Here is a 26,635-nt window from a genome sequence, read left to right on the forward strand (position 1 = left end):
TTTTTCTCTTTTATTTTTCATTTCTTTTTTTTGAGCAACTTCCATTTTTTTCCTTTTAACATCTTTTGACAAATTAGCACCTCTATAATTAATATCTATATATTTAATATAATATATGTTACGGATCATACTAGTGTCTCCAGGATCCAATCACATAACATTATGACATAATGATTCTCTAAAAATATTTCTTTTAAAATACAAACCCTATTAGGGGAAATTATGAAAAATTTTCCTCACACCTTTTCTTTAAAAGGGAAAGAGGGGAGATAGATAAGGACTTATGTATTCATTTGCTCTTTCTCAATTGCTCTCCATCTCTTCTCTATTTATTCGGTTTAAGATCAAAATTGTAATGTCTACTACATCATAAAACTGTTAAGGGGTTATGAATCCTTATGCATGCTTATGTATTCATTTGCTCTTTCTCAATTACTCTCCACACTCTTCTCTATTTATTTAGTTTAAGATCAAAACTGTAATGTCTACTACATCACAAAACTCTTAAGCGATTAGGAACGCTTAAGCATGCTTAAACTTAGTCACCGAGCCACTACTCGCTTAACACTTAACCCCTCTTATAATCTTACGTTATGTTTATCTGGTTAGTATTAGTATAATATTACGCCCAAGCTTCATAAAATATTTGGCTCCGTCACTTGTTGAGTCCATGATCAGTTAACAGAAACAGTTTCAATCATCCTCTCATCAGCAATCCCACACCATCAGTTCATCCACAATCACCACAAAAGTCCATTTGATATCCAAACATTAAAAGAAATCACAGATCTGTGCACGAAAAATATGTTTTAAAGCCCTAGAGGCATTAAGCGTCGGTGACGGACCAGAGTGGGCGACAAGCCTGGTGGCGTTAGCAGGGGTGACCGGCGGCGAAGCGCTTAGTGTCTCGGGGATCGAGAGAAAAAAGGACGATAAATTTTCCGAGCGGCGAGACGATCCCGCCACGGATCGGCGACAAATTGATAGGAGAAATCGAATCCGAGGACAGGGGAGCGCCGATCTGTGCCAAAAGCCCCTTGCCTAGTCGATCCAATGCGGCGAATTAGGATTTCGTCGGTGCCAATGGAACCTAGGGTTTGCTCTTCTCGAGTTTTCCCTCTTTTCTTCAAGGTTAGTTTTTTGTCTTTACCGAGCGGGGAATGGTGGGGTACAACTAACTGGCGAGGAGAGTGAGGAAGTGAAGGGTGCGGGAGTTGTGGGAAACCGTGTCGTCCGATCTCGCTAGTGATGAGAGGTCACCGCTTCTAGGCTTTGGGTGGCCTTGGAGGCGCGTCATTGAGTGAGCTAAGCAAACTTGGCAAAGATTGCCGGGTCGGTCCTTTTCTTGAATTTAATTTTTATTTTTAATACCAGCAAACATCTCTATGTCCGATTGTCTCAGTGTTCTAATCTCCGGCTAAAGCATTTAACAAATGCCTTCTCAAACAACTCTGAACTAGATAAGACTATAACGGCTAAATTATACATATACATAAATAATTAGATATATGTACGTCCGTTATTTTGATGGATTTGATCAGTTTTAAGCATTTGACAGATGCCTACTCAAACAACACTAACAGAACTAGATAAGGCTATAATAGTCGAATTATAGGTAAATTATTTAACCTAGCTTAGGCAGATGTATGTTGTTATATCTAAATATTTAAAAACTTTACTACAACATAACAAATAATAATAACTCGCTAGAGGAACACATATGATTTATAGTTTGTAGGTTCAACGAATGTTATCTATTCTAATACGTCTTGGAATTTGTATTCTTGCCTGTTGCATATTGGAACATGATTCTACCATCACTGATCACTAGATGTAAGCTATTTTAACCTCTGAGTATAAACGTGATTCTAGATTACATACAAGACACAGAGAGCATAAAGGAGTTGTGGTAAGTAAGAAAAAGACCATTAACATTAAATATAGATACATATAAACTCTCTTTGTTGTGAAACATAAATGTTTTAGAAAATTATGGAACATATTATAGGGTAAAGTAAATAACACGTGTGAACCTTCCTTAATTTTTAGAGAATATCGTACTTATTATATTTAGGTTGGTGATTAGACATTTATTGATATTTGTGTATTTGAATGCTTATCTTTAAACTGAGTAGAAGGTTATTTCACTTAGAAACCTTTATAATTTAGGGTTTTTTTCTCGCTCTTATTTTGATATAGTTGTAGCATATATTTATACACACATGCAAGTTCATACTACCCACATATGCCACACGTGTATAACTAGACATATAACTACACGCAAAGTAGTAGAACCACTTCTTGGATAGCTTGCAAGCTAACTGCAGCATGTAGGCTGCGAAGACAGCCAAAATCACATAGCAGTCTGAAAAACACAACACTGTATTAGTTTAGAATACTTGCTCTTTTTACGCCTCTCATATGAATACAACATATATTCATGCACATAAACACGTCCACATTATCCACGCACGCCACATTCACACTACACGTTCACGACAAGATAACTACACACAAAGTAGAACCGTTTCATAGATACGTCATCAATCCCATAATAAATATTGTTTTAGTAGAGTTCAAAATCTATCCTAAAATAAGTGCACCGCTAGGTATGAGACAACTTAACTCTAATTGTCTCTTTCTTTCTCTCTTTTTCAAAGTGTAATAATTACATTTCTATAAGAGCACGAGAGTGTTTGAATGGTTACCGCTGCATGCCACGCCGTTGTTGTGGCTGCACCAAAGTTGCAGCGAGGAAATTGTCGACCACAGTTGCGGTAGCTTTTGGCATGAAAAACGAACTAGCCCGTTATGGCAAGGCTGCACCGCAAGTTCGGCAGCCAACCAAACACACGCTCAACTTCGGCAAGAAAATTGTGGCACGGTGCGGCAAGTTCTAGACTCCATACAAATGCTCCCATATGTAATTTTTCACTAGCATTAATCTCTTTATTAAAGATCTAGAAAGCTCACTTATTTTGAGATTCACGTCGAATGTTTAGACACATACATGAAGTATTAAATATAGACTATTTACAAAACTAAAAACATAGCTAGAGAATAATTCGTGAGACGATTTTTTTAAATCTAATTAGTCTATAATTAGACACTAATTGCTATAGTTATAAATATACTATAGTATCTATTAAACTTTAGTACCAAACACCCCCTAGCTCCTTCCTTAGACCGTCGGCTGATACATCGTTGTTTCTCTCGAAGTATTGCAAGGTATAGCATTAGGATTTTTTTTTTGGTTAAAAAAAGGCAGTGCATTAGTTAGGGGTGAGAATTGGTAGAAAATCGAGGTATAGCGACATACCGCGCCATATTAAGAGAAACAATGATTTATCCTACCTCAGCTAGTGCACATGAGGCTCCTATGGTGGCATACGAAGAAATGAAAATAGCCCGTCAATACAACACTAGTGCTGCCATTAGGTATTTAACCAAACGAAGCAACTTGATCGCCACCTTGTACGTACCACTGCAAACGATTACAACTTGACAAGGTATCGGAGGAAATATTTCAAATGTATTTCACACACCTTTCAAAAAAAAAGTATTTTACCCGTCTTAGAGTAAGGCCTTGTTTAGTTCGAAAATTTTTTGGTTTTTAGCCACTGTAGCATTTCATTTTTATTTGACAAACATTATCCAATCACGGAGTAACTAGGCTCAAAAGATTCATCTCACAAATTATAGATAAACTATGCAATTAGTTTTTATTTTTGTCTATATTTAATGCTCTATGCATGCGATTAAAGATTCGACGTGACGACGAATCTTGAAATTTTTTGAGAACTAAACAAGCCTAAACTCAGAGGCCAACATCAGATCAGCACCGTCAACACTCCACAGGAGCTTCACTGGCACTAGCCAGGAGCCCAGGACAGCTCCTTTTGGACGGGTTTCAGGAACCAATAGGAACTCTTACAAGTTACAAACCAAACCCAAACATAACTTGAAAAGTACAGGGCGGGCGCATATCAGGGCACAATATATTATAACAGCATTCAGGTTTTTGTGTCATAACCAGTAAACGGAATAACAATTTCTCGCATAGATTCAAGCGCACAAATACAATCGAATTTGTGACAGGCCTCCTTGTTTGAGCTTTCAAAACTGTGGTCACCTGAAAGATGTGGACCTAAGCCTTTTTCTTCGATGACTTCTTGTGGGGTTTCTTCTGGGGCTTAAGCTTATCAGATTTCGATGACATATCTTTCTCTTTCCTTCTCTGCTTTTCCTTTTTCACCTTGTACATTGTGATTGCCTGCTTAGAAAATTGTTCACAGATGCTGTTAGCTCGCCCAAACAAAACATGGAGCAGTGCCACCAATGGTGGGCAAAACACAACTTTATTTAAGCGGTTAAATCCTGAAACTTGCCTTGCCAACATCAAGCGGTTCATCAGAGTTTCTGGCAAGTAGAGAGTTCAGGATTTTGTCATTCTGCTGTTTCTCCAGGCTGCCCATTCCCTTCCCTTCGGCAACTGGGAGGAACTGCAGAAACGGCATCATTCAGCCAGTGAACAAAATCAGCCTACAAAGGTACAGACTCAGAAATCAAAGTCATTCAGATATAAAAACCTTTCTGTGTTTGCCAGAGTGCTTTGGAGGTTTCTCGCCAGGCAACTTCTCATCAAACTTCCCACCGCTTGCTGTTGCTGATGAAGCCATGCCAACAACACTCTCAAGATCCTCTTTTCTAGATTTTTTTGGAAGGTCAGCTTTAGTTCCTGTGATGGGCAAGGCCTTTGCAGCAAGCTGTATATGACTGCATACAAAAGATATTGGATAGCTGTAATTCTAGAAGGTTGATTCCTAATACAAGAAGACATTCATAATAGAAAGGAAGGGGAAGCAACAGTTACTAGTGAAGGATAACAACCTTGGCAAAGCGCCAATCTTTGCAGCTTTCTTTAAGTTCTCTAGTCTGTTTTTTTCTTGCTTTTCAACCCTCTTCTTCTTCTCATCCCTTCTTTGCGCAAAGGGATCAACACCAGGCTCTGCAATAAATGAATAATATTAAAAGTGTATCAGGTTGGCAAGCCAGATTTAGGACACATGAGAAAGATTGATAAACGAACAAGAAAATTCTTGCCAGATCCAGGAGTTAAACTATAAAAGTACTACTTATCTAAAATAAATGAGGCAAAGCATTGCACATTAAGAAATGCTGAACAGAGCCAACATGCACAAGGAGATGCATATGACAATTAAAACATGGCAACATGCTACTGGATAGGGAGGAGAGGCAACAGCCATGTTGCACAACAGGTTTGTTGGCAAAAGTTCAAGAAGACAAGTTACTAACCATCAGTCAATTTGGCTTCAACGATTGGAATGTCTTTGTCATCATTAACACGGTCATAGCCATAAGTCCGCTTCCAGGATTGAGTTTGCTCATCCCACTCGCGCTTGTTCTTCTTGCGCTTGGTTATTCCTGTGTTATGATCACCCAAACAATGATGAAAAAAAAACGAGTAAATTTCTAATTTCCACAAAAGAGTCATAAAAAGCAAAGACATTGTGGACAACAGGATCACCTTTCGCCTTTGCAAACAGCTCCCACTTGGTCGGTGGCTTGGGCTTGGGTAGCTGGCAAGAACATAAACCAGGTTGTTAAACATTCGAAACACCTCACGTCACATCACATATGCTTAATGTCTTGAGAAAACAGAGGCAAACAAGCCAGCAGCTTCAGCTCACGGCCATGTCAGAAGCACAACTTTCATTTCCATCGTCAAAAGTGGAATAAAAATAAGATGCCTTAGTGAATCGAGCACATGTTTTGCAGCAAACGAGGTTCTAATTTGGGCACAAGATTTATAGCAGCAGCCGAAACAGCAGCCCATCCCATGTGACTGACTACTTGTACAGCGCATCATCTTCAGAGGATGCTTTAGTGTAGCGTATCACCACCATATAGGCAAACAGAACTAGCAGCAATTAAGAGAGAGGTTCTCACATGCTTCTCGCGCGGGAGTCGGACGGTGGGCGGCGGGAGGTGGACGATGGGGCCGTCGCGGTCCTCGCTGGGAGGCAGCGCGAAGAGAGCGTCGGCCACCGCCTGCGCCAGCTCCGTCCCCTTCCGTAGACACTCCTGCCTCAGTTCCTCCCTGAGTTTTTCCGCCCCAACAACCCCACCGCATTCTGTCAGGAAAAAAACACCGTAACAGAAAAGGAAGGCACGAGACACACTACCTGGAGGCGGCGGCGGCGGCGGAGACGACGTGGTGTGACGGGTCGTACGCCATGAGGTTGCCGAGGTCGACCTCGCAGCTGGAAGCGGCGGCGACGACGGCGGGCACCTCCGCCATGGCTGCGCCGGTATGAGGCTCGCGGCTGGCTGGGGAAGGGAAAGAAATCGAGGCTGCGACTGGAGAAGGGAATTAGGGTTTTACTTGGGGCTCGCTGGCGCTGGCCGCTGGCCCAAGTGACATGTGAAGCGTGTCTCAATTGGTGGGCTAGGCCTGACCCACAGACTTAAAAAGCCCAACTACGTACGGCCCAACTGAAGCTATGCCACACCACATGCCAGCCTACTCATATCATCCAGGCCCGTTTTGGTTGGAGACCTGGGTGAGTTGCCTACTTGCCTCACAAAAACTATATTGTCTGAAAGTTGCCAGTGAAATTCATGATTTTTTGCCTAGACAGGTAAGATTAAGGCCCTATCCCAGTGCTAAACTTTAGCATTTCACTTTTAGCACTTTTTTTAGCAATGAGATCCAAACAGGAGTGCTAAAAGTGTTCCAAAGCCTATAATATGGACTAAAAACTTTAGCACCAAAGGAGGCCCTAAAAAACTTTAGCCTTTAGTGCTAAAGTTTAGCAAATGGCAATGGATCCGAACACCCTCTAAGAAAATATGTTTGGTTGGATGTCTGTGTCTGATAATATTAACCAAATTAAAGTGATTTTGTATTACCTATATATTAAGATCGGTATATATTACCTGTGCCCGAGAACTAATTGTTAGGACTAGATATTTTGATAAAAAAAACCTCCAATGACTCATTTATTTGATTATCCAAATATAGTTATCTTCTGTTTTGAATTTCTCGCTAGCCAAAGATAGAACGAGAATAGTTTTCTAGAGTGCACACAAACTATAGAAAATTATTGAAGAGCGAAAAGATATATAGAAAATGATTTTTACATAAATGACTCTCCAAATGATAATTTAGGCCTTGTTTAGTTCACCTCAAAAACCAATTTTTTTTAAGATTCTCCGTCACATCGAATTTTGCGGCACATACATGGAGTATTAAATATAGATGAAAACAAAAACTAATTGTACAGTTTGCCTGTAAATCGTGAGATGAATCTTTTAAGCCTAGTTACTAAGTGCTACAGTGTCAAAATCCAAAAACTTTTAGGATCTAAACAAGGTCTTAGAAAGTGAGATTTAGAAAGACTTTTGGAGATGATCTAAAATTCTAAATCATATTGTCATTTCCATAGGAAGACATGAACTGTTGTATCAACACTACTATTTTAAAAATCCTTTACACAGAAACCACATGGCATGGAAGATATATGAAACAATTGGAACACACGATACATCCAAAACGCCATATGTAAGTGTACATGTAACTATGTAAGCACATCAGCTATCTTTACTATCTGAAAACACGAGAGCGAGGAAAAACTGTATGCTATACATCTTTCTGTAGGGGAGCAAAAAAAAAAACAAGTGGCTATCATATCATATCTTCAAATACAGTGTGTCAGAGTTGGATGCAACTGGAAACAGATTTTTGCTTCTGTAGGACAGTAGACTAATTAAAGGTATGTTATACATCCTTTTCAATTGCAATATATAATATGTTAGAGACTCAAATGTAAGCGGTGAAGGAAACTACCGGTTAAACATACTAGTAGACAAAAAGTTGATTCAAGAGAAGCTCATGCACAACAAATCTAGGCATGATACACGGCCATGTCATCAAATGACAGAGATGTAAACCGGAAACAATCAGGTGAGACTTAGATGTACTGATCGTGGTCAACAGAAATATAATACCACGGACTAGAAATATATATAATGTCTTCATGTTGGGAGGATTGGACCTCTCTGACGAGACCACTTGAAGCACCCACACAAATGCTTTGTGCCATTCCGCGCCCTCATGTAAACACCATAGGCAGCTGGGTCACCCTTGATCCAAACTGACACTGAGAACAAGACAGACACTAGACCAAGGATAATCCCAGCAATATATCCATGACTCCCCATGATAACCGAGAGGTCAACGATCAGAACGAAAGCAGCAAGACAGGTGCAAAAGCGGGCGCACGTGGACAACACTGTACGTGCGTAGCCTGTAGATACGACTGGAGAAGTGGCCATAAGACCTGCTGCCAATGTACCAGCTCCCACAATTAGCGACACCACGAAGATCACCTTCAGAGCTTTGCTCCAACCAGACAGCAAATCATCGAGGCCATCTCTAACACCCATGATCACTAAAGCAGCAAATGCCAGCTGAGCCAAGAATCCCTGCAATTGACATCGCGGAAAACTAAGCTAGCATGCTCTGAATATTGATATTCTCAAACCACTGTTAATTAAAAAAAATCTCAAACCACCAATTAATGTGAATCTTAGAAATACATTCATGTCCATTGGATTAAAGCATTTATCATTAAAAATGGTCAATCGATTATCGATTTGGTTACGCTAAGATCGACTGCTGAGCTATAATTTGATCGAACAAAAGTAACAGAATCAGACAGAAAGAGCTCCCATGCTATTATGCTAATTGATTTTACTAACTGCGTGTGGTTGATACCTTGCCCAACCAATTATATCGTGGAAAGCAGGGAAAGTATAACATACATCACGTTATCGATCAGCAGTTTATAACAGATTAACAGATCAAAATCAAGTACCTGATAGTCCTTACTAGCCTCAGCTGGAGGAGGTGGATGCGATGCATCCTGGTTGCTCTGCCTCTGCAGAGGTGGAGGAGGAGGAGCAAGAGGAGGCGCGCACTGCAGGTTGGCGAGAGCGAAACGGGACCAAGCAGGCAACATCAGGGTGTGCGCCCGAGGATCGCCGTGGGTCCACTTGATGAACGGCTTCTGAGAAGGAGGGCCGCTTGGTGTGTGCGCCCGAGGATCGCCGGGGAACCACGGGATGAACGGCTTCTGAGCAGGAGCGCCGCGGGACGCAGTGGACGGCTTTGGCGAAAGGGGCACGTCGCTGTGGCCGACGAGACTGCGCCTCCGCATCCACGGCAGAGACGACGTCTTGTTGCGCCAAGAGTAGAACATCTCGCCGGCGCGCGAAGCCCACGGCACGAAAGGGGCGGCGTATCCGGTGGTAGTAGGGCTCGTACCGACATGGTAGAGGTGCAGGACGGAGCGTGGGAGAGGCTGCCACGACGACGCCGAAAGCTCCGATTCCGCTGCCTCAGGCGACGAGGAGTCGGGGGACGTGGCGTTGGCGGCGGCGGGGATGTGGTGGCGGTGTGTGCCGTCGTCCGCGCCGGCCGGACCGCCCTTGTTGCCAGCGGCATCGGCGAGGCGGCGATAGCGGGAGAGCGTCATGGCAATGCGCTGCCGTGCAGGTGGCTTCTCTGCGCTGCGGGGTGAGGCCGCGTTTTTGAAATTCAGAATTTGGGGAAGGGACGGTGCCGCGGTGCTACTCTACATAAATGGAAATAGGGGGGGGGGGGGGGGTTCCAACTTCCAAGCGCCAAGGGAATGCCCAAATTTGGGATTTGGGTGTGGATTCTGCAGTGCTGTCTTTGCGCAAACATGAAACGCATCTCGGATTTCTTGGGTATAGAATAAAGCTACTATACATGATCCGATGAGTATGAAATATTTACTATAGTTCAAGCATAAAATAATTAGTCCACCATAAAAATTTCACCATAATAATTGGACCACAGAAGCTGCAGCTATAAATTATTCCAATTAATTACAGATAAAATTTGATTTTGCTAACTAATTTAAAGCTATAGAAAAAATTTGTATTAAAGTATAACATATTATATATTCATTGCGTAGATCTACTCATGCGGAGTCCAACAAAATTAGATTTTCTATTTTATAATTTTTCTGTGATTTACTGTGATTTTTCAAAGATTATATGAAAACAAATAGAAAAAAAAAAGTCAAACCCACTGTAGCAAAACCATGTAGCAAAACCGCCGGGAGGTGGGGGGGTTTTAATTTGAACGGTTTTGGATAGTTCAGGTAGTAAATTAAACTGTTTCATAATTCGAAGGAGGGGTAAGTAGACATCACCCTATAGTTCAGGGGTGATGTAGACTTTTTTCCAGATAAGACCTATTATAATTTTAGAAAATATATTTTGAGATCTTAAGCCTTGAGGACCTAGATAAGACCTATTATAATAGACCTTGACCTTCACCGTTGAGGACCTAGATAAGACCTATTATAATAGACCTTGACCTTCACCGTTGAGGACCTAGATTACACGTGCAGACAATTGTTTTTTTAGATTTCAGGGGCATAGCCCCGGCCATTGCATTAACAAAGACCATATCACCGTTTACAGCATCTGGAAACTTGATATGATTCGATACAGAAGAAACTTAGCCACGTGACGTGAGAGCTGTTGATGAATTTTATTCAATATAAAATACTGGGATCCTGATTGAAAGGTTCTTGGTGAAGTTGCTCTAACTGGCTACATAAAATTACAAAAGCAAATTCCACATATGAACAGCATTACAGCAAAGCAAGAGACCGGAAACGTCCATTCATTTATACACTTCTCTCTACACCCGAGGCTAAGATCGCTACCTATTATTTACAGGCTCAGAAACTTTGTTTCCGAGAAAGAATGCAACTACAACTGAGCCAATGTACACGTACAACTCCTTGGCGAAACTTGCATATCTACAAAAACAATTCATCAGGCCACCTAATCTTTGTATGACAGCTGCTACGCCCAGTTCTTGCTGTGCGCAATAACAAAAATGAATCAATCCTGCGATGTTGCTGAGTACTCGAAGAGAAGCCTATTGGATGGGGTAGACTGGAAGAGAACACGGAGCCTACTAGTTAGCTGATATATCAGCGTCCACTGCATCGCCATTTCTGAATCTTTCATTTGCCTGACGACGGAAGCCTGCACATTGATGACAGGAATTTAGGTCAATTCCTATTCAATACAACACATTGCACCTTATCAGGCTGAAAGGTTTAACTTGTTTCCTTTTTGAAAAGAGTGTATACCTGAAGGCGTTTTCCGAGCTGCACTTCAACCTCCGTGGCAAAAGAGATATTATTTGCCAGAGATTTTAGTGGATCAACTGTTGGATCCACAGAGAGTAAACTTGGGATCTGCGGAGCATAAACCAGTCGCCACCGTGCCTGTCCAAACTCGCCCTTGCCTTCAATCCTTGGCATCAAAGTTTCCAGCGTTGCAGTTGCAAGCTTCTTGAATGCAAGCTGTCCGTCACCTTCTAATAATGATTCTGCAAGCTGTGATTCGAAAACCTTGGCAGCCTAAAAGACAAGGAAAGCAGATCTAAGAACTAGATATTAATATATGATAGAAAAAGAATGCAGCAAACCAATTTTTTAATGATTGAATACTTTGTGCACTGTTGGAGATAATCCTTTGTGCCCAAGTGCATGCTAAATTTAGCTAAATTTAGAGTCTACTTTAGCTAAATTTCAGCATGGAGTAATAGGCTGATTATTTTGGTAATATTCTGCATCAATTAGGAGGCTATCACAGCCACAATTGTAGCTGTCAGCACTGTGTAAAGCTCAAGTCATTCCAGCCACCAAAACCAATGTGATCGTGTATTTGTGTGAGTTCCCGGTGATCTGTTAGAGGCTATTTGCCTGTCATGCGCTTGTCTACTCTAAAATGGATTGAGTAAACACCCAGCAGAAGGTACATAAAACGTAAGAAAGTTCACCAGATTGCAATAGTTGAAGATTTGAAACTAAAGCAAGGTGTTATCGATCCTACAGTAAAGTGACTTGGTTTATAACTCACTGCAGTAGTCTTACCTCACTAGGTGACAGAACATCCTGGTCCACAGAGCGTGTTGAGGTTACCACCAGATTGTCTTGCCACATGCTTGCTCGACTTTGGATTTTGAATTGCCATTCAGATCCAACAAGAACGAGATCAAGAACAGGATCCAAACCAAGATCAGGTTCAAATTTTGCTGCATTTAAATGATCATTTTTAAGTCTAACCTGCAATTGAGTACATGCAGAGAGTAAAAAACCATCATAACCATATCAACTTGAATGTATACTTTGACAAAATGAAGATATTCTAAGCAAGGGCTTAGGGAAGTAAGGGCTTACTTGCGTTGCTACCAGGTTGACCTCACCATTTTCAAATGTTAAGATGCCCTTAGGTCTTATATACTTTGGATGAACCATCCCATTAAGCTCTAGGTCACCACTGACGGCGAAATTCAGAATTAAAGGATAAACAATCCTTAATTCTGGTCCCAAGGTGAGCTTCAGATCATTTAGCCGTGCATCAATGTTTGGCTTAAAACTTCCATGCTCAAGAGTCTTTTCTGTGTCTGATTGATCTCCTAGTATATAGAGATGGAAAGCTTTAGTTGGCTCATGAAGGAAACAGAAGAAATGCTGGAGAAAATAGCATATAAAAAGCAAAGAATATGCCAATTATTTCATGGCAAAACTGAATTTTCTGGTTGGGCATACTGATGTGCAAGTGCAACAACATAAGTAGTCAAGCAAAACATGTTGGCCAAGAGTATTTGGTGGAAAATATGAGTGAAGCTCAAATTTAACTGAATACATACTGTCTGCAGATGTTGACAGTGACCCCAGAATTCGTGAGACATCCTGTGAAGTGGTTGATTGGTCAAAACCAGAAAGAAGATAACCCGACTTGTTTGAAGTCAACCTAGTGACAGCAGCACCATTGCCTTTATCATGAGGCAAATATGCTTCACCATGACTCAACCGGATCATCCCAGAAAGATCTGGTCGCAAAATTGAGCCTGTAACTTGCAGCTGGCTGTCTACTTGGCCACTGCATAAGTCAGCACAAAAACAACAAAACAAATGTTAAGGCTCATATAACTCCACAGCATTGCGTGTTACGTATTACTCCATCTAGTCACAAATGTTAAGGGCATATTCTACAGTCAGCATTGATTCACCTATCAATTTATGAGATGCATGTAAGGACAGCATTATTGTAAATGCATTACATAAATCTTGAAGGCAGTACCAATTACACTATTACAATGCCCAACCCAGGATTCTGAAAACCTCATAGGCTAAAAAGCTCTAATACGGAAATAAGTATAACTAGTAATGTATACCCCTCTTTAATGCCACTGCCAGTAAGCAATATGTAGGAGCATTCAGAGAAAACACTTGCCCTAAAAAGATGCTGTATTAATCTTCTTGGCTATTCTCTAAACTAAAATCATCCTAGTACTCCTAGGTACTTTTTTTAATTCTATTTTCTTCCTTCATTGCTCTCAGTCTCTCACATTTTCCAATTAGTACAAATGAACGGCAAAAAGACTATTGGACCTACTTTCTTAATCCTTGTGCACAGGTCCAAAATGATCTAAATTTTGCAATAAGAGGGAGTATCTATTTTAGAGCATATACGTATAACTTAGAAACAATGCAATTATTTATTTTGATAAACAAAAGGATAAAGAAACAACAATGACCTCAAAATATTTTTTGCTCGTATGTCCAGAACTTCACATTTCAAATCAATCTTATCGTTGGCAGATGGCTCGCTATTTTTAAGAGGTAGGGTCCCTTTCATTGACAATCTCCCTTTCCTCCCAACCCTGCTTTCCATTGAACTGATGCATAGTCTGTTGGATATGACTTGAATTGTACCCGCAAAATTCGTCAATGGTGTCCGAAGAAAGGGAGAATTCACAATTGCTCGATTAAATGTTGCTGACCCATCAACAACAGGCTGATCAACAGTGCCTTTAACCTTGGTAAATAAAAGACAAGGGCAAAATATCAACAACACAGTTTCATGTTAGATCCATGGGGTGTGTGTGTGTGGGGGGGGGGGGGGTGAGTTTCTAAAGATTTCACAAGGACAACAAAAGAACCTGTATATAAACACAATACAATAGTTTTTCACACTATATTACTGAAAGGATTTGCGCAACTAGTCAGAGACATAGACTGTCACTAATAGAACAATACGAATTTAAAAAAATACCTGGAGGAGGACATCAGCATAGCCTTGAAGCCAGTTTGCATAAGGACTCAATGCAGTTATCAACATCATACCCCCATCCTTTATATCTGCATCTATCCTCACTTCACCTGGTTCTAGCATGTTATAACTTAAACCTTTAAGTTTTTCAGCTAATTGAAATTCCCAGCCCTCCTCCGTCTTGTCTCTCACAATTCTTGCTTCACTGATCTCATTTGATGATCCTCTGTCTCTTGCCCAAACAGGGATTCTTATGATACCTTGTTTCCCATCTGCCTCTTCTGGACTTTCCTCTATTGAGCTGTTGTCTACATAAGTGACCGGGATACTACCTTGAATGTTTACATGTCCACTTTGTATTATTGGTTCGAAATTTGCATCAAATACGAAACGGCTCGTATGGGTAACAGAAGCTAATACTTCTGCTCTTCCAAGATCGATGCCTCCAATAGTGCCATCAAGCAGCCTTATTTGAACATCACATTCTGGTTTTGCCAGAGTACCTCTCAAGTCCCCCTCCATGTGCAAAATACCTTTGATGGGAGTCAACCATTGCCTCAGAAAATGAATTGAGTCTGTGGTGGATGATTCTATAGCCTGAACTAAAGCTGGTATAAGGCCAACTGGGAAGTTAAGCACAGCAAAGTGAAGATTTGTAAGCGGCCCAAGAATCGACCCATCAGCATGAAGGGTGGCATTATCTTTCTGAATAAATAATTTATCTAATCGCAGACCATCATTATTGCTGAATGAACCAGATGCGAGAACACGCTGTGTCTTGTAAGTTCCCCATTCCCAATCTTCACCATTGAAATCAAAATCTGCCTGTGTGGTACATAACTTTGTTATGATCATGCATATGTACATGCAGAACATAGTCAAACCATAACTGTAGGATAATTATCTTGTTGAAGGGATAAAAAAGAATGTAAATTGTAAAGGAAGCAAGTCACACACATAAAAACAAATACTAGGAAAGAAACAAACAGAAAATAAAATTGAACAACAAAATACACGTCCACTCGTGCTTCTTCTCAATTGTTTTCGAAATCCTAACAAAAAGGCAACTACAAAGGGCCAGTTTCAGAACATGCTCACCATGGTATCCCCATTACCACCTCCACTGGCATCAAGAGAGCCACGCCAATAGCCTCTTAGTTCAGCTAAGCCAGGAAGTGTTATATCTTCCATTGTGTCATCATCCAACCAATCATGATACATTTCTAATGCCTGGAGCAAGTAACAAGGTAAAGTTTAATATAAAGAATCATGTCATCATGAGACCATAAACCATAGCATTAGACTAGCCATCAAAGTATCAAACCCTATGCCAGTGGATCTACTTGACTACAACACTAGCTTTAGTACAATACCTTTAGCTGATCATGAAGACTTTGAGCATTGAACCCAACAGAATGTAGACATTGCATAAAAAGTTCCTGAAAACAAAAGGAGGGTTATATGGTGCTCTGCCCTCTAGGGTCTAGGCTCTAATAGACATAATACCAATAAGTATTTTATCCAACCATAGAAAAGCAGATTTAAAGGACCAAATGGGTACCTTTGATCTCGAACGAATAACTGGGTCTGTACTCCGTGAAAGAAGCCTTGCTAAAGGAAGCATTTCAGCTACTTCAGCACCAGGAACCTCTAGTCGCATCCTCCACCTGCCCATCGAGGACATTATGCTACCAAGATGCCCTCCCATTGCTTTCTCTATGAACCCATTACTCTGACTTTCCACAGGCAATCTATCACGTGTTCCAGGAAAAACATACTCCCCTTGAACCTCATACTTGCTATTAGCTTGCTCCAGGATAGATTTTTCCATAGTAATCTGTGTTTGAATATATTAAAGAAAAAGGCTAGTGAGAGAGAAAGAGAGGGTTCCAAAATAGTAACTAAAAGACACAGGCCTTGCTAGAAATGGATAAATAATGACAGGAAAAACCTATGGATGCATGATGCATTCACACCATACACCAATTAGTCTGTGCTAACAACTGCAGATTACTATCACTCCTAGAGATCAAAAGCAGCGTAAAACTGATGATTGCTGAGGGTATATACGTCTAAAGAAGAGTACAGTCAGAGATTGAGATTATTAATAAGTGACTTGTTTCTACAGTGTCAGCGTGTCCTTGATTCTTTGGCTCAGTGAAGGTGATGCCAACACAGAACTCTTCCATCTACATGCCAAATACCGAAGAAGAAAGTATTTCATAACCAAGCTCATCAATGAGGGAGGGTTCACAAGCCATGAAAATAATAGAAAAAAAATCATTCTTGATTTTTATGGTCAGATGCTTGGGGAAAGTGTTGATTGAGATGTCATGGAAGACTACCGGTGTCTTGCCGGCAAAAAAAGCACCAGAACCGACGGTTTTACAGGGAAATTTATATCAATGCTGTTGGCCAACCATTAAAGACGATGTGATGGCAGTGGTTTCAGCTATATGGAGCAGAAAGTTTATGAACTTTGAGCAGCTTAAGTCGGCATATATCACCCTCTTGATAAAGGATGAGACTACAAGTATCAGGAATTTCAGACCTGTAAGTTTGGTGCATTCCTTCATTAAAATTGAAATCATTGTGCGCCTGTGAGTGCGAGTGTGATGGTGTCCCCAACAAAATGGTGGGTGCCTTACTGCTTGCAGAAAAAGAGGCGCAGCTTTGGGGGCATGGCTGGATGCAAGGGCTCTCCATGTTGCGTGCCCTTGCACTTGCACCTAGTGATTAGGTCATGTCGTGGTCAGTTTATCTTTTTTCACGGGCACAAATGTATATTGAGAACCAAAATGGTGTGAGTGTTTGAACTTTGGGGTTTCTATCCTTCTCTCTTCATACAACGATACGAGCTCTCCTACGTGTTCTAGAAATTTTGTTTCTACAGTGTGCATATCAGTATACAGTCTTCCAAGGATGTGTTACTAATTATCAGTTATTTTTGTATTCCAGAATTCAACTGTACAGATCAGTCTGAGTTCCTAGCAGAAACATCATTACTTATTATAAAACAGCATGCCTCAAAAGAGATGATTTGCCAATCCTGGTTTCAGAACTGAAAAAAAGAACCTATCCCGCATGGCCTCATTCTATATACGTGTGAAGACTCGGGGCAGCAACAGGCGGCTGAGATGGGTCCGCGACGAGCGGACAAGGCAGATGGGCCCACGGGACCGAGGCGGCTCAGGAAACAAGGAAAATTTTGAAAAGAAAAACTTACAACATCACCGCTCCATCGAGCAGCTATATCAAGTGCTTCACCAAGCACGCCACTAAATTTGGGACGGATTATTGACAGCAAACCATGACCTCTTCTTTTCTGAAAATTAAGCTGAACTTCTGCCTGCAATAAAAAAATGTCATGTCATACAATAGGGGATTACTCCACTAACAAAAGTTAGTGATTTTGAATCTTCCGGATTCAACCTGTATGGCCACAAGATCCCAATAAAAGTTTTTTAAAAAACCCTAGAACAATAGGCAAAAGTAACAAAAAAATGCTATGGTAGTAGAAGACAAAAGGCATTGCAAAAGTAATAAAACAAATACATACACGGTGAACAATAAACAACCCAAAATAGCAGTAAACCAGAAAGTTACATTACTGCAAATAACCATGCCACATTTTCAACTCAACATGTAAATTTGAACTTTGTTAACATGGTCATAGTATAACATTATTAGTGTACTGCAACATGCAAATTTAGAATTTTAGATTTTGTTGACATAATCAAAATATAACATTATTAGTATTAGTATTGCATATTGTTGATGATTTGTGCACAGCAGCTTTGCTTGGGATTAAAAGCACTGTTGTCGTCATCGTTGCATATTGTCAATGGCTACACTAATATAATCATACCTTTTTTTTTTCCAAAAGGCAGGAGAGCAGCACTTCTTTGTATTAGAATATAACATATCCTAAGAGGCTAAGACAATATATCTTAGAAAAAATCTAAAATGTGGCAATCTCAAGAGAAGATATGTCCAAACTTAGATAGGTGAGTAATCTAGTTATAGGTATATGGCACAGCAGCGCAACCAAAGAGATCTAATGAACAGATAAAACTCATATACACAACCTGCCCATTTTCCTACACCAAACAGAAAAAAAAAGATAATGTCACATTATTATCTAAACTATCATTACCTTCTGAACAAATCCACGCAATGAAGCAAACTCCAGCTCATCGAGTGTCAAATTGCGAACCTTTAAAACCAGGAAACAAGGCTCAAGAACATGTAGTATTAAAAGTTTGAATAGACTTCTAAAATCTATAGTGATCCATAATAACCACTGGCAAGTAAAATACAAACCATATCAGTGGTGTACCTCTAGACTGGTCAAATTCTGAGGATGATAACAGATATTAGATCTCAGCTGGCCCTTCTGGAGGAAAACTGACAGAAGCCTTACATCTTGAATATCCTCATTTGAAGTGAAAAGCAATGGTCCATTCACTTCTATGGAAAAATTTTCATCAGGCCTGCCAGTAGCATTCAACTGCTTGACCAGGGAATAGGGATTGTAAGAGGAAAATGAACAGGAACCGCAGTGAAGTCCATACTGATACAATACTAAAATCAACATAGAACAAACATATTGCACACTCTATCCATCTTTTTAGAGCAAAACTTCATGTGGAACAAATCATATGCATTCAAGAAAACAAGTTTATTTTTTGTGTAGAACCAATGGGTGGGTGCACATGGAACTAAAGATCCTTTAAAGTCTCAAAATTATGATATGCTGTCATTTCAATGAAGCCTCTCTTTTGCAAAGTTTCTGCAGTACCATATTAAGATTACTATTTGCTGAAATGTAATCTGTTAAAGTAGTATAAATGCAGTATAATTATCAGAAAGAGAAGTGTATTAACTTGGAAAGAAAAATGAACTTGAATGCATATGGACGTCCAAAGTTTGATAAAAATAAACAAATGGAGGACATATTTTGTTCAGAATTTCTATCCTTGTATTTCAAATTTGCCTTTGATTTGTATTGCAAAGTAAATAGGAGATATGTCGCGTTTGAAAAGGTCAAATATAGGAAGTAATGAAACATTAGTTAAGATTATGGTGGATCTATTTGTGCACATAATACCATCATTGCTTTTGGCCATGGCTTCAAGTACACAAAACTAATACACATGCAAACAGAAAAGGAAAAAAAACTGAATTTGACTATAGAAAATAATCTGAATCAGAAGAAGCTGGATATGGGAGATGACCACAAGAAACAAACAATTTGATAAGAAATTACCATCATAGAATCCCGTGATATGGAAAGGAAACCAGTAGATTGTGGCGCTAGCATGAGCTGGTTGAGTTTAATTCCAGAAAGAGATATGTCGCCTACAAGTTTTGACACATTGGTCTCAAGCTTATTTTGGTCAATGTTACTTTGAAGAACACCATTGATATTGCCATCAGCTATATTGCTAGATTTCATGATTTTTCCTTGAAATTTGACCCTTCCAGATGCTTTCAAATGTAATGGTCGTGGTGAATCGAAAGGTATTGAGGAGGCTATATGAGCAAACTCAAAGCCTCTCATACGTAAATCCAAATCAACACCCTCCACAATTAGTGGCATGATTTTTTTCATTTGGTAAGTCTCCTTGTTCAACAAGTAGTCATCAATATATGATGTTTGAACACGAGTATTTAAATCGAAGGAGACTGATGAAGAGTTGACCATAATGTAATCATGTGCAATAACAATATTGCCACGTGCATCTGAAAAAGAGTCTTCAGCATTTGGTGCAGCCCATTTGATATCAAACTTCCTGTAAGAGATTTGTTGTTAAAAGATTAACAAAAACTAGGACAGTTGACATTAAATTTAAGATACTCACGGTCTAATGAGGGAACCAGAAAGTCTAGTCTCTCCATTGAGCTCTCCAATCTTGAGTGGAATCAGCTGGATTCCTCCAGGAATGTAACGATGCAATACTTTATCAAGTAGAATGGTCCCAGACAAATTAATATCCATAGCAGAATCATCACCTTCCCCCTATAAAGATTGAAATCTATAACTATATTTTAAATAATGTGACTACTTGTACTGATGAGAAACCGTAGGTTAATTATAATGGATTAAAGTAGCAATACTGCAAATTTATGCTTGCCTTCTTAGGAGCACACTGCTGTTATTTTACTTGTTATTAGGAACTTTAACAGCAAGAAATATAGGTTGTTTGTAGTAGTTTGCTAAGCTCTCAACAATGAACATTCACTGCAACCCCAGGGAAATGAACAATAGAATGGCTTTGATGGCCAGCAACTATATTTGTTATAGCAAGTGGAAACCTATGGTCTTATGAATGCTCTTTGAGAATTGTACTGAATTAAATCATTCCATATAAATTTTCATTTTTGAGTTGTTATTATATCATCATCTATTCGTTGCAATTCAAAATATTTCACTTAGTTCTCATCAGAAATGGCCATTTGGCGTAAATTGAAGCCATTATAGTAGAAGTAGAAAGAAGTTAGTATGACTCAATCAAGCACAGAGGGGTGACTGAATGGAAGTGTGAAAGACACTGCATAACAACAATACCTCTGGGCAAATCCATGCATTACCAGCCCCTCGAATTTCTCCGCCATCCAATAGGCATGCTCTAATACCATATAAATCAGCAACCTGCATCCAGGGATGAGAACAAGTGAGAGAAATAGTTGCTAAACTCTAAACTTCCGAAGTAGAAGAATTATGACTATATTTGTACTCACGGAGTTGTCAAGGTTGAATGTGAAATTGGCCGATACATGAGAGAATGGAATATGGTCAAATGCAGCAACTGCACCAGCCTCTTTGTTTTGCATCACAGCTTCAGAAGCTGCAGATGGAGGCATACCAGATACTGAAAAAGACTTCCTTGAGACAATCCCACTTCCAACAAAAACAGGAGCATCAAGGGGTCCTTGACAGTTAAATACAGCAGTAACAGAACCGGCCAACTGAACAGATTAAGTTGTGGTATCAGAGGTCAAGTCATAAAAGGGCCAACAGGAACATGGGGCATAGAGGTGTTGAAACACATTACATCAGAACTAGGGCCATTCCAAATCATCATGTACAGGAAAAAAAAAGTAAGATTCATAACTCACGATGATCATTTAAGCTATCATTTTGCTTCATCCAGAGGCTAATTCTTTTCATGCTAAGAACCAAAGCAATATGCTGTCCCCCACCCCATCCCCCCACACACACCCCACTCCCCTCTCTCTTTTTGAGGTGGAGAATAGCAACTGTAGCCGTACAAATAAGTGAATTCAGCCATCAATATCAACCCAAATGGGTTAGCCAGTTAACTATTTGTCCATAGGATGACGATCATACAAATAGAGAATATATCAACATCTTATCTTTACTCGCTCTACTAGACATGTTGGGTGTTCAATTTAGCTAACTCCACATATGACTTTTTAAAAACTAAATTCTCACACTGAATAAGGTAGTGCAAAACTAAGTCGCAATATCATATTCCTTACTTACAAAACTAATCAATAATATCATTGCCTTTTGTTTCTTAATTGAAACTAATATATTCAAATTTTATTTCTACCATACTATAGTTGAACCATCTATGACATTTCCATATATACCAAGAAATTGAGTCAAAAGAGATCAATCCAGATGCATGCAGAACTGGAATATGATATTACTCCCTCTGTTTTACTATGTTTGTCCATAGTATTTGAGAGAAAATATTCCATATTGTTTGTCATAGAAGATATCATTATTAGAATACTTCCACATGGTTTGGTCTATGGTATGCTATCGACAAATATAGTGAACATAGGAGTAGCAGAGACAGAGCAAGTACCAGAGAGAGAGAGGGGGGGGAGGAGAGGAGTGGAAGAGGGAGAGAGAGAGAGAGAGAGAGAGAGAGAGGGGGGGGGAGAGTGAGAGAGAGAGAGGGGAGGGAGAGAGAGAGGGAGAAGAAGTGGGGAGAGAGAGGGAGAGGAGTGGAAGAGGGGGGAGAGAGAGAGGGAGTGGGGAGGGAGGGGGAGAGGGAGGGAGAGAGAGAGGGGGGGAGGGAGAGAGAGAGAGGGCGAGAGAGAGAGAGAGAGGAAGGAGGCTGGGAGGGGGAGGGGGAGAGGAGGGGGCGCGGGAGAGAGAGAGAGAATGTCATACCGGGAACATAAGAGGTTTCATTTTCATTGTCCTCATAAGTGCATTAACTTCAACGGATGGAACCTGAAAATAGAATAAAAGTTACCAAAAGATGTGAGCATTGCTGTTTAGGAAACTATGTATATGAAATGACACCGTGTATGCAATTAGAACAGTTTATGGTACCTGGCACATTAGATGAAACTCTCCATCCTCAGGATTTAGTCCCAAATCTCCAGAAGCTTCAACTGGAGCGTCACCAAACCACCCACTTGCATTGTGCAGAAATACTCTTTGACCACGAAATGATAACTTTGCCACTATATCCTGAATATATTCAGGCTTATTATTAAAGGGTGGTAACTACACACTTGCAATGTCTCCAGCACTAACATTTCCAAAGATTTTATTCCATCGAATACATGGGTTTAAATGTAAACGTACAGAAAATGATGATGGAGCATCCAATATCTGAAAAGCTAGACCTTTCACATCAAGCTGACCATGAATGCTTGGAAAACTGTCACCCTTTGACATACAAATATGCACCTGTAATAAGCATACCAAATGGTCAAGCATGGTATAAGAAAGCTTCATGAGAGATTGGTGTCTTGGCGTGGCTAACAGTAAACCCTATTAAGTTCAGCCACTCATCCAGAGCATGTGAGAAGGCACATCTCTGCTTGTTTTAAAAAATAAGAACATGCAACAATGCAAGCAGTAAAAAAAGGATATGTAAGAGATCATGCTTAGCAAAGTACCTCACCGGTAGCTCTTCCTTTGTGCCAAACAATAGGTATTTCTAAAATTCTTTCAAACAGCTGCACATGAAAAGTGCTTTTCAACACAGAAACTAAACTTTCAACATCATTTATTCGATAATAAAACTATGGTAAAACATAAATCATAAAAGCAGTATCATTACCGGAGCAAATGCATCGACTAAACATAAATCATAAAAGCAGTATCATTACCGGAGCAAATGCATCGACTACATTGAGATTAGCATGCCATGTTTCCTCAGCTATGTCAACAAATACATCTGTAGAAAGATAACCCCCTCCTTGCGAAGATCGGTCTTGCCTCCACTCCATGCAATTCCCAGTTACATGCACGTGTACACGATTATAATTGTTTTTGAACTTGACATGTCCACTAGCATGTTTCATTTCTCTACAATACACACGAAGTCAGTGAAAACAAAGTAGTGGGCTCATTAAAAAATGCCAATACTACTCCCTCTGTTCTATAATATAGTGCATTGTACAGATTTTAGGACAGATTATGAGAGAACACAATAGACCTGTGTGCCCTCACTTTATTTCCTAATCAGACACTACCATCAACATGATTCTGGTGATTGGTTGATAAATGGAAAGTAACAATATATACCTACCAAATTTATGCTACTATTTAGTGCAAACTGTTTTCTGCCCCCTAAAATCCCTTATATTTGAGTATAAAATTTGAACGCTTGTATGCGCTATATTACAGGACGGAGGGACTATGATCAAACTCCGAGCTGAAATTAGTTTCAAACCTACAGCATAACTTACATTTTACAGCCATTTTACAGAATTGTGCTTACAGACTAGGGTAAGATATGTTAAAGTGCATTCTGCATACCCAGACTGTGAGTGTGATGCTTTAGCAGTTTTACTGTGGAGTGGTAATTTATAAGATAGGTTATAGGCTAATACAAATATGAAAGCCTAAGTTGAAAATATTTACATTCACAATGTCGCAAGTTGATCAGAGATAATGTGCTAGAAATATTAAAAAAAAAAACTACAGAAGACCACATATCTGAAACAAAGATGTTAAATGAAGACGTCACACCTGGGTTCTTGGTCACCATATCCCAGAAGCATCAAGTTACCTCCATTGAAATAGACAGAATCAAGGGTGATCGGAAGTGCATTCTGAACGCCACCAGGATGGATCTGACTAGTCCCTTCTGTAAGTTCAGCAGAGAAATCTCCAGGACCAATAGCAAATTGTGACTTCAATTTCTCAATTTTAAGATCCAGAGATGCACAAGGTGCATTAAAACTGAAAGGAAAACTCTTTAATTGGAACGGCCAAAATGGCACCCAGTTGTGAGCATGCGTGCATGAACCAAAATCCCCAAAAATAATCTCTTGCTGTGGAGCAAGTTTATTTTCAGAAGGATTCTTGGCCTGACCGATCTGCAGATCTTCCAAACTGTGCCATAGTAACAAGTTGTTGTCAAAATTACTTGAACTGCACTGACTAGATAGTTGATTATGCGATGAGGATCCAGCCAAACTGGCTGATGCAGTTTTAGAGTAGCTGACAGTTTCATCATTTGAAGCAATTCCACTGCCACCAACATTGGCATGACCACCATCAGATGAGCCTTTTCCTGGTCCAGGGGACGAACCATCAATATTAATGCGATCTTTGTTCTGAAAATATGCTACAGCAGCATCTGCACTGCGTCTAAGAATCCTTTGCTGAGAAGAATTATCAACATCTGGAATAACCTTACTGAGAGCCTTCCTCCTGTATCTGAGCCTACTAGAGCTTGAAATCACCCTAGACCAGAGGTTAATCCTGGGAATGCGCGATTTGAAGCCAAAAGACTTCTCCAAATCTGCATGCTTTGAACCAGAGTCGATGCCTGTTGCCAAGTGATGATCCTTCTTATGCATTTCATCAGCGCACACAGGAGGACTGGACTTCCCAATCTCAGTAGTCCCATCAACCTCCAGAATCTCATTAGTGGGCAGAGAAACCGATTGGCCACTCGGAATGGTGTATCCCTTTTCAGCAGCTTCCCTTGCGGCTTGATCCCTCTCCTCGTTCCATTGCTCCGCGGCCTTCTCCCTGGCAAGCCTCCTCGTCTTGGTGCGGTAGTCTATGCCCTCCTCCCCGGAGTGCCTCTTGACCGTGCCCTCGGAGGGCGGGGGAATCCCGAGCCACGAGAAATCCTTCTTCTGTGCCACCAGCGCGGAGGGCTCGGACAGCACGGCGTCCACGACGACTCTTCCCCTCCTGATGCTGGCGAAGGGGCGTATCCTAATCTTCATGACGGGCACCTCGGCGCAGGAGAACTCCTCGGCGTGCGGGCCGATGGAGCAGGTCTGCAGCGTGATCCCGAGCGGCGAGACGCTGCGCACCTTGCCGAGGCGGACCTCCCGCTGGAGGTACTCGCTGAGCGCGGCGCATGCGGCGGGCAGGAGGCGGGCCTCGACGAAGGAGCGGGCCCGGAGCTGCGCGAGCCAGGAGAGCGCGGCGGCGACGGAGACCACTGCGGCGAAGACGGAGCAGCGCACGAGGAAGAGCCCCTCCCGCCATACCGGCGCGAGCGAGCCGATCAGGGCCCGCGGGCCCGGGAGCAGCGACGGCGCGGGGCTGTGATGGGCGTGGGCACGGTGATTGCTGTGGTGGGCGTGCGCGTGCGCGTGGGTGGCGTCGGCGGGGGAGTCGCTGGAGTCGGAGACCTTGAGGCGGAACAGCGGCGGCGGGTCGAAGCGGGCGAGGGTGAGGAGGGGGCGCGAGGTCAGGTGGAGGCTGCGGCCGCGCGGGCGCCGTCGCCGGCGCGGAGATGGGCAGTGGGAGAAGAGGAAGGGCGACGGCGGCGCGAGGAAGAGTGAGGCGCAGAGGCAGTGCGACATTGGGTGGGGAGGGAGCCAGCGGCGCGTCGGCCTCGCGCGCCTAGGTGACCATTTGCGTGCGGCAAGAGGAAGGGGAAGGAGGAGAGGGGGAGAGTAGTGGTCTGGGCGCGGGGCGAGGCGACAGGTGATGCGAGGGAGATGCTTGCCTTTCGCTGGGACCGTTTCGTCGTCGCGCACTAGCGCTGCTGGCTTCCTCTTTGCCTGGCCTGGCCCGGCCCTCTGGCGCTCTGGCGAAAGCTTAGCCCAGCTTTCGCTTCCATGCCTCACCTCAGTTTTCTTCTACTGCCTCCATCAAAGAATGTCGCTTCTCCAGTTTAATCAAATTTATATAAGATACAGTTAGATCTTCAATTAAGTTTATTACAAAAATATATTTCATAACTAATCTAATGGTACTTATTACATATTATAAATGTTAATACCTTTTAAATTATATTTAGTTAAAATTAAAAATCTTTTACTCCTCAAGTTGCGAAGATAACATTCTTTTTGGGACGGAGATAGTATTCCTTTTTCTTTTTACCTTTGGATAGGGTAATGGTTTATGAGAATTTGGTCTCTTATTTAGGAGTTGTAGCATCTAATCAGCCGATCCACAGTGTGCAATGCGAGTGATCGTTTGTCCAATTGGAAAAAGGTTGCACCAGCTTGCAGCCTTGCACAAGGT

At 41.2% G+C, this 26,635-nt stretch overlaps 3 protein-coding genes across 3 annotated transcripts; all 3 read right to left on the reverse strand.

Moving 5' to 3' along the window:
* Window positions 3,914-6,380, reverse strand: LOC8056517 (ribosome biogenesis regulatory protein homolog). Its single transcript, XM_002457189.2, has 8 exons — window positions 6,207-6,380; window positions 5,971-6,121; window positions 5,549-5,600; window positions 5,317-5,445; window positions 4,891-5,008; window positions 4,590-4,776; window positions 4,389-4,502; window positions 3,914-4,273 (listed from the first exon to the last, which is right to left on the reverse strand). Exons 1-8 carry the CDS (start codon window positions 6,320-6,322, stop codon window positions 4,148-4,150), a joined length of 993 nt encoding a protein of 330 aa, XP_002457234.1. The 5' UTR covers window positions 6,323-6,380; the 3' UTR covers window positions 3,914-4,147.
* On the reverse strand, window positions 7,858-9,560 carry LOC110433370. Its single transcript, XM_021455316.1, has 2 exons — window positions 8,901-9,560; window positions 7,858-8,508 (listed from the first exon to the last, which is right to left on the reverse strand). The coding sequence occupies exons 1-2, from the start codon at window positions 9,558-9,560 to the stop codon at window positions 8,059-8,061; spliced, it is 1,110 nt and encodes a 369-aa protein (XP_021310991.1). The 3' UTR covers window positions 7,858-8,058.
* On the reverse strand, window positions 10,586-26,104 carry LOC8056518. The gene is made up of 23 exons (XM_021455833.1): window positions 24,167-26,104; window positions 23,302-23,500; window positions 23,089-23,148; window positions 22,772-22,876; window positions 22,514-22,654; window positions 22,349-22,411; window positions 20,941-21,168; window positions 20,768-20,851; window positions 20,061-20,218; window positions 19,466-19,991; window positions 18,536-18,706; window positions 18,353-18,412; window positions 17,423-17,545; window positions 15,758-16,033; window positions 15,570-15,635; window positions 15,295-15,426; window positions 14,200-15,021; window positions 13,682-13,962; window positions 12,791-13,023; window positions 12,318-12,556; window positions 12,012-12,203; window positions 11,223-11,495; window positions 10,586-11,115 (listed from the first exon to the last, which is right to left on the reverse strand). The coding sequence occupies exons 1-23, from the start codon at window positions 25,966-25,968 to the stop codon at window positions 10,969-10,971; spliced, it is 6,381 nt and encodes a 2,126-aa protein (XP_021311508.1). The 5' UTR covers window positions 25,969-26,104; the 3' UTR covers window positions 10,586-10,968.

This window comes from Sorghum bicolor, chromosome 3 (assembly GCF_000003195.3).
Source record: "Sorghum bicolor cultivar BTx623 chromosome 3, Sorghum_bicolor_NCBIv3, whole genome shotgun sequence".
In the NCBI taxonomy this organism is placed as follows: Eukaryota; Viridiplantae; Streptophyta; class Magnoliopsida; order Poales; family Poaceae; genus Sorghum; species Sorghum bicolor.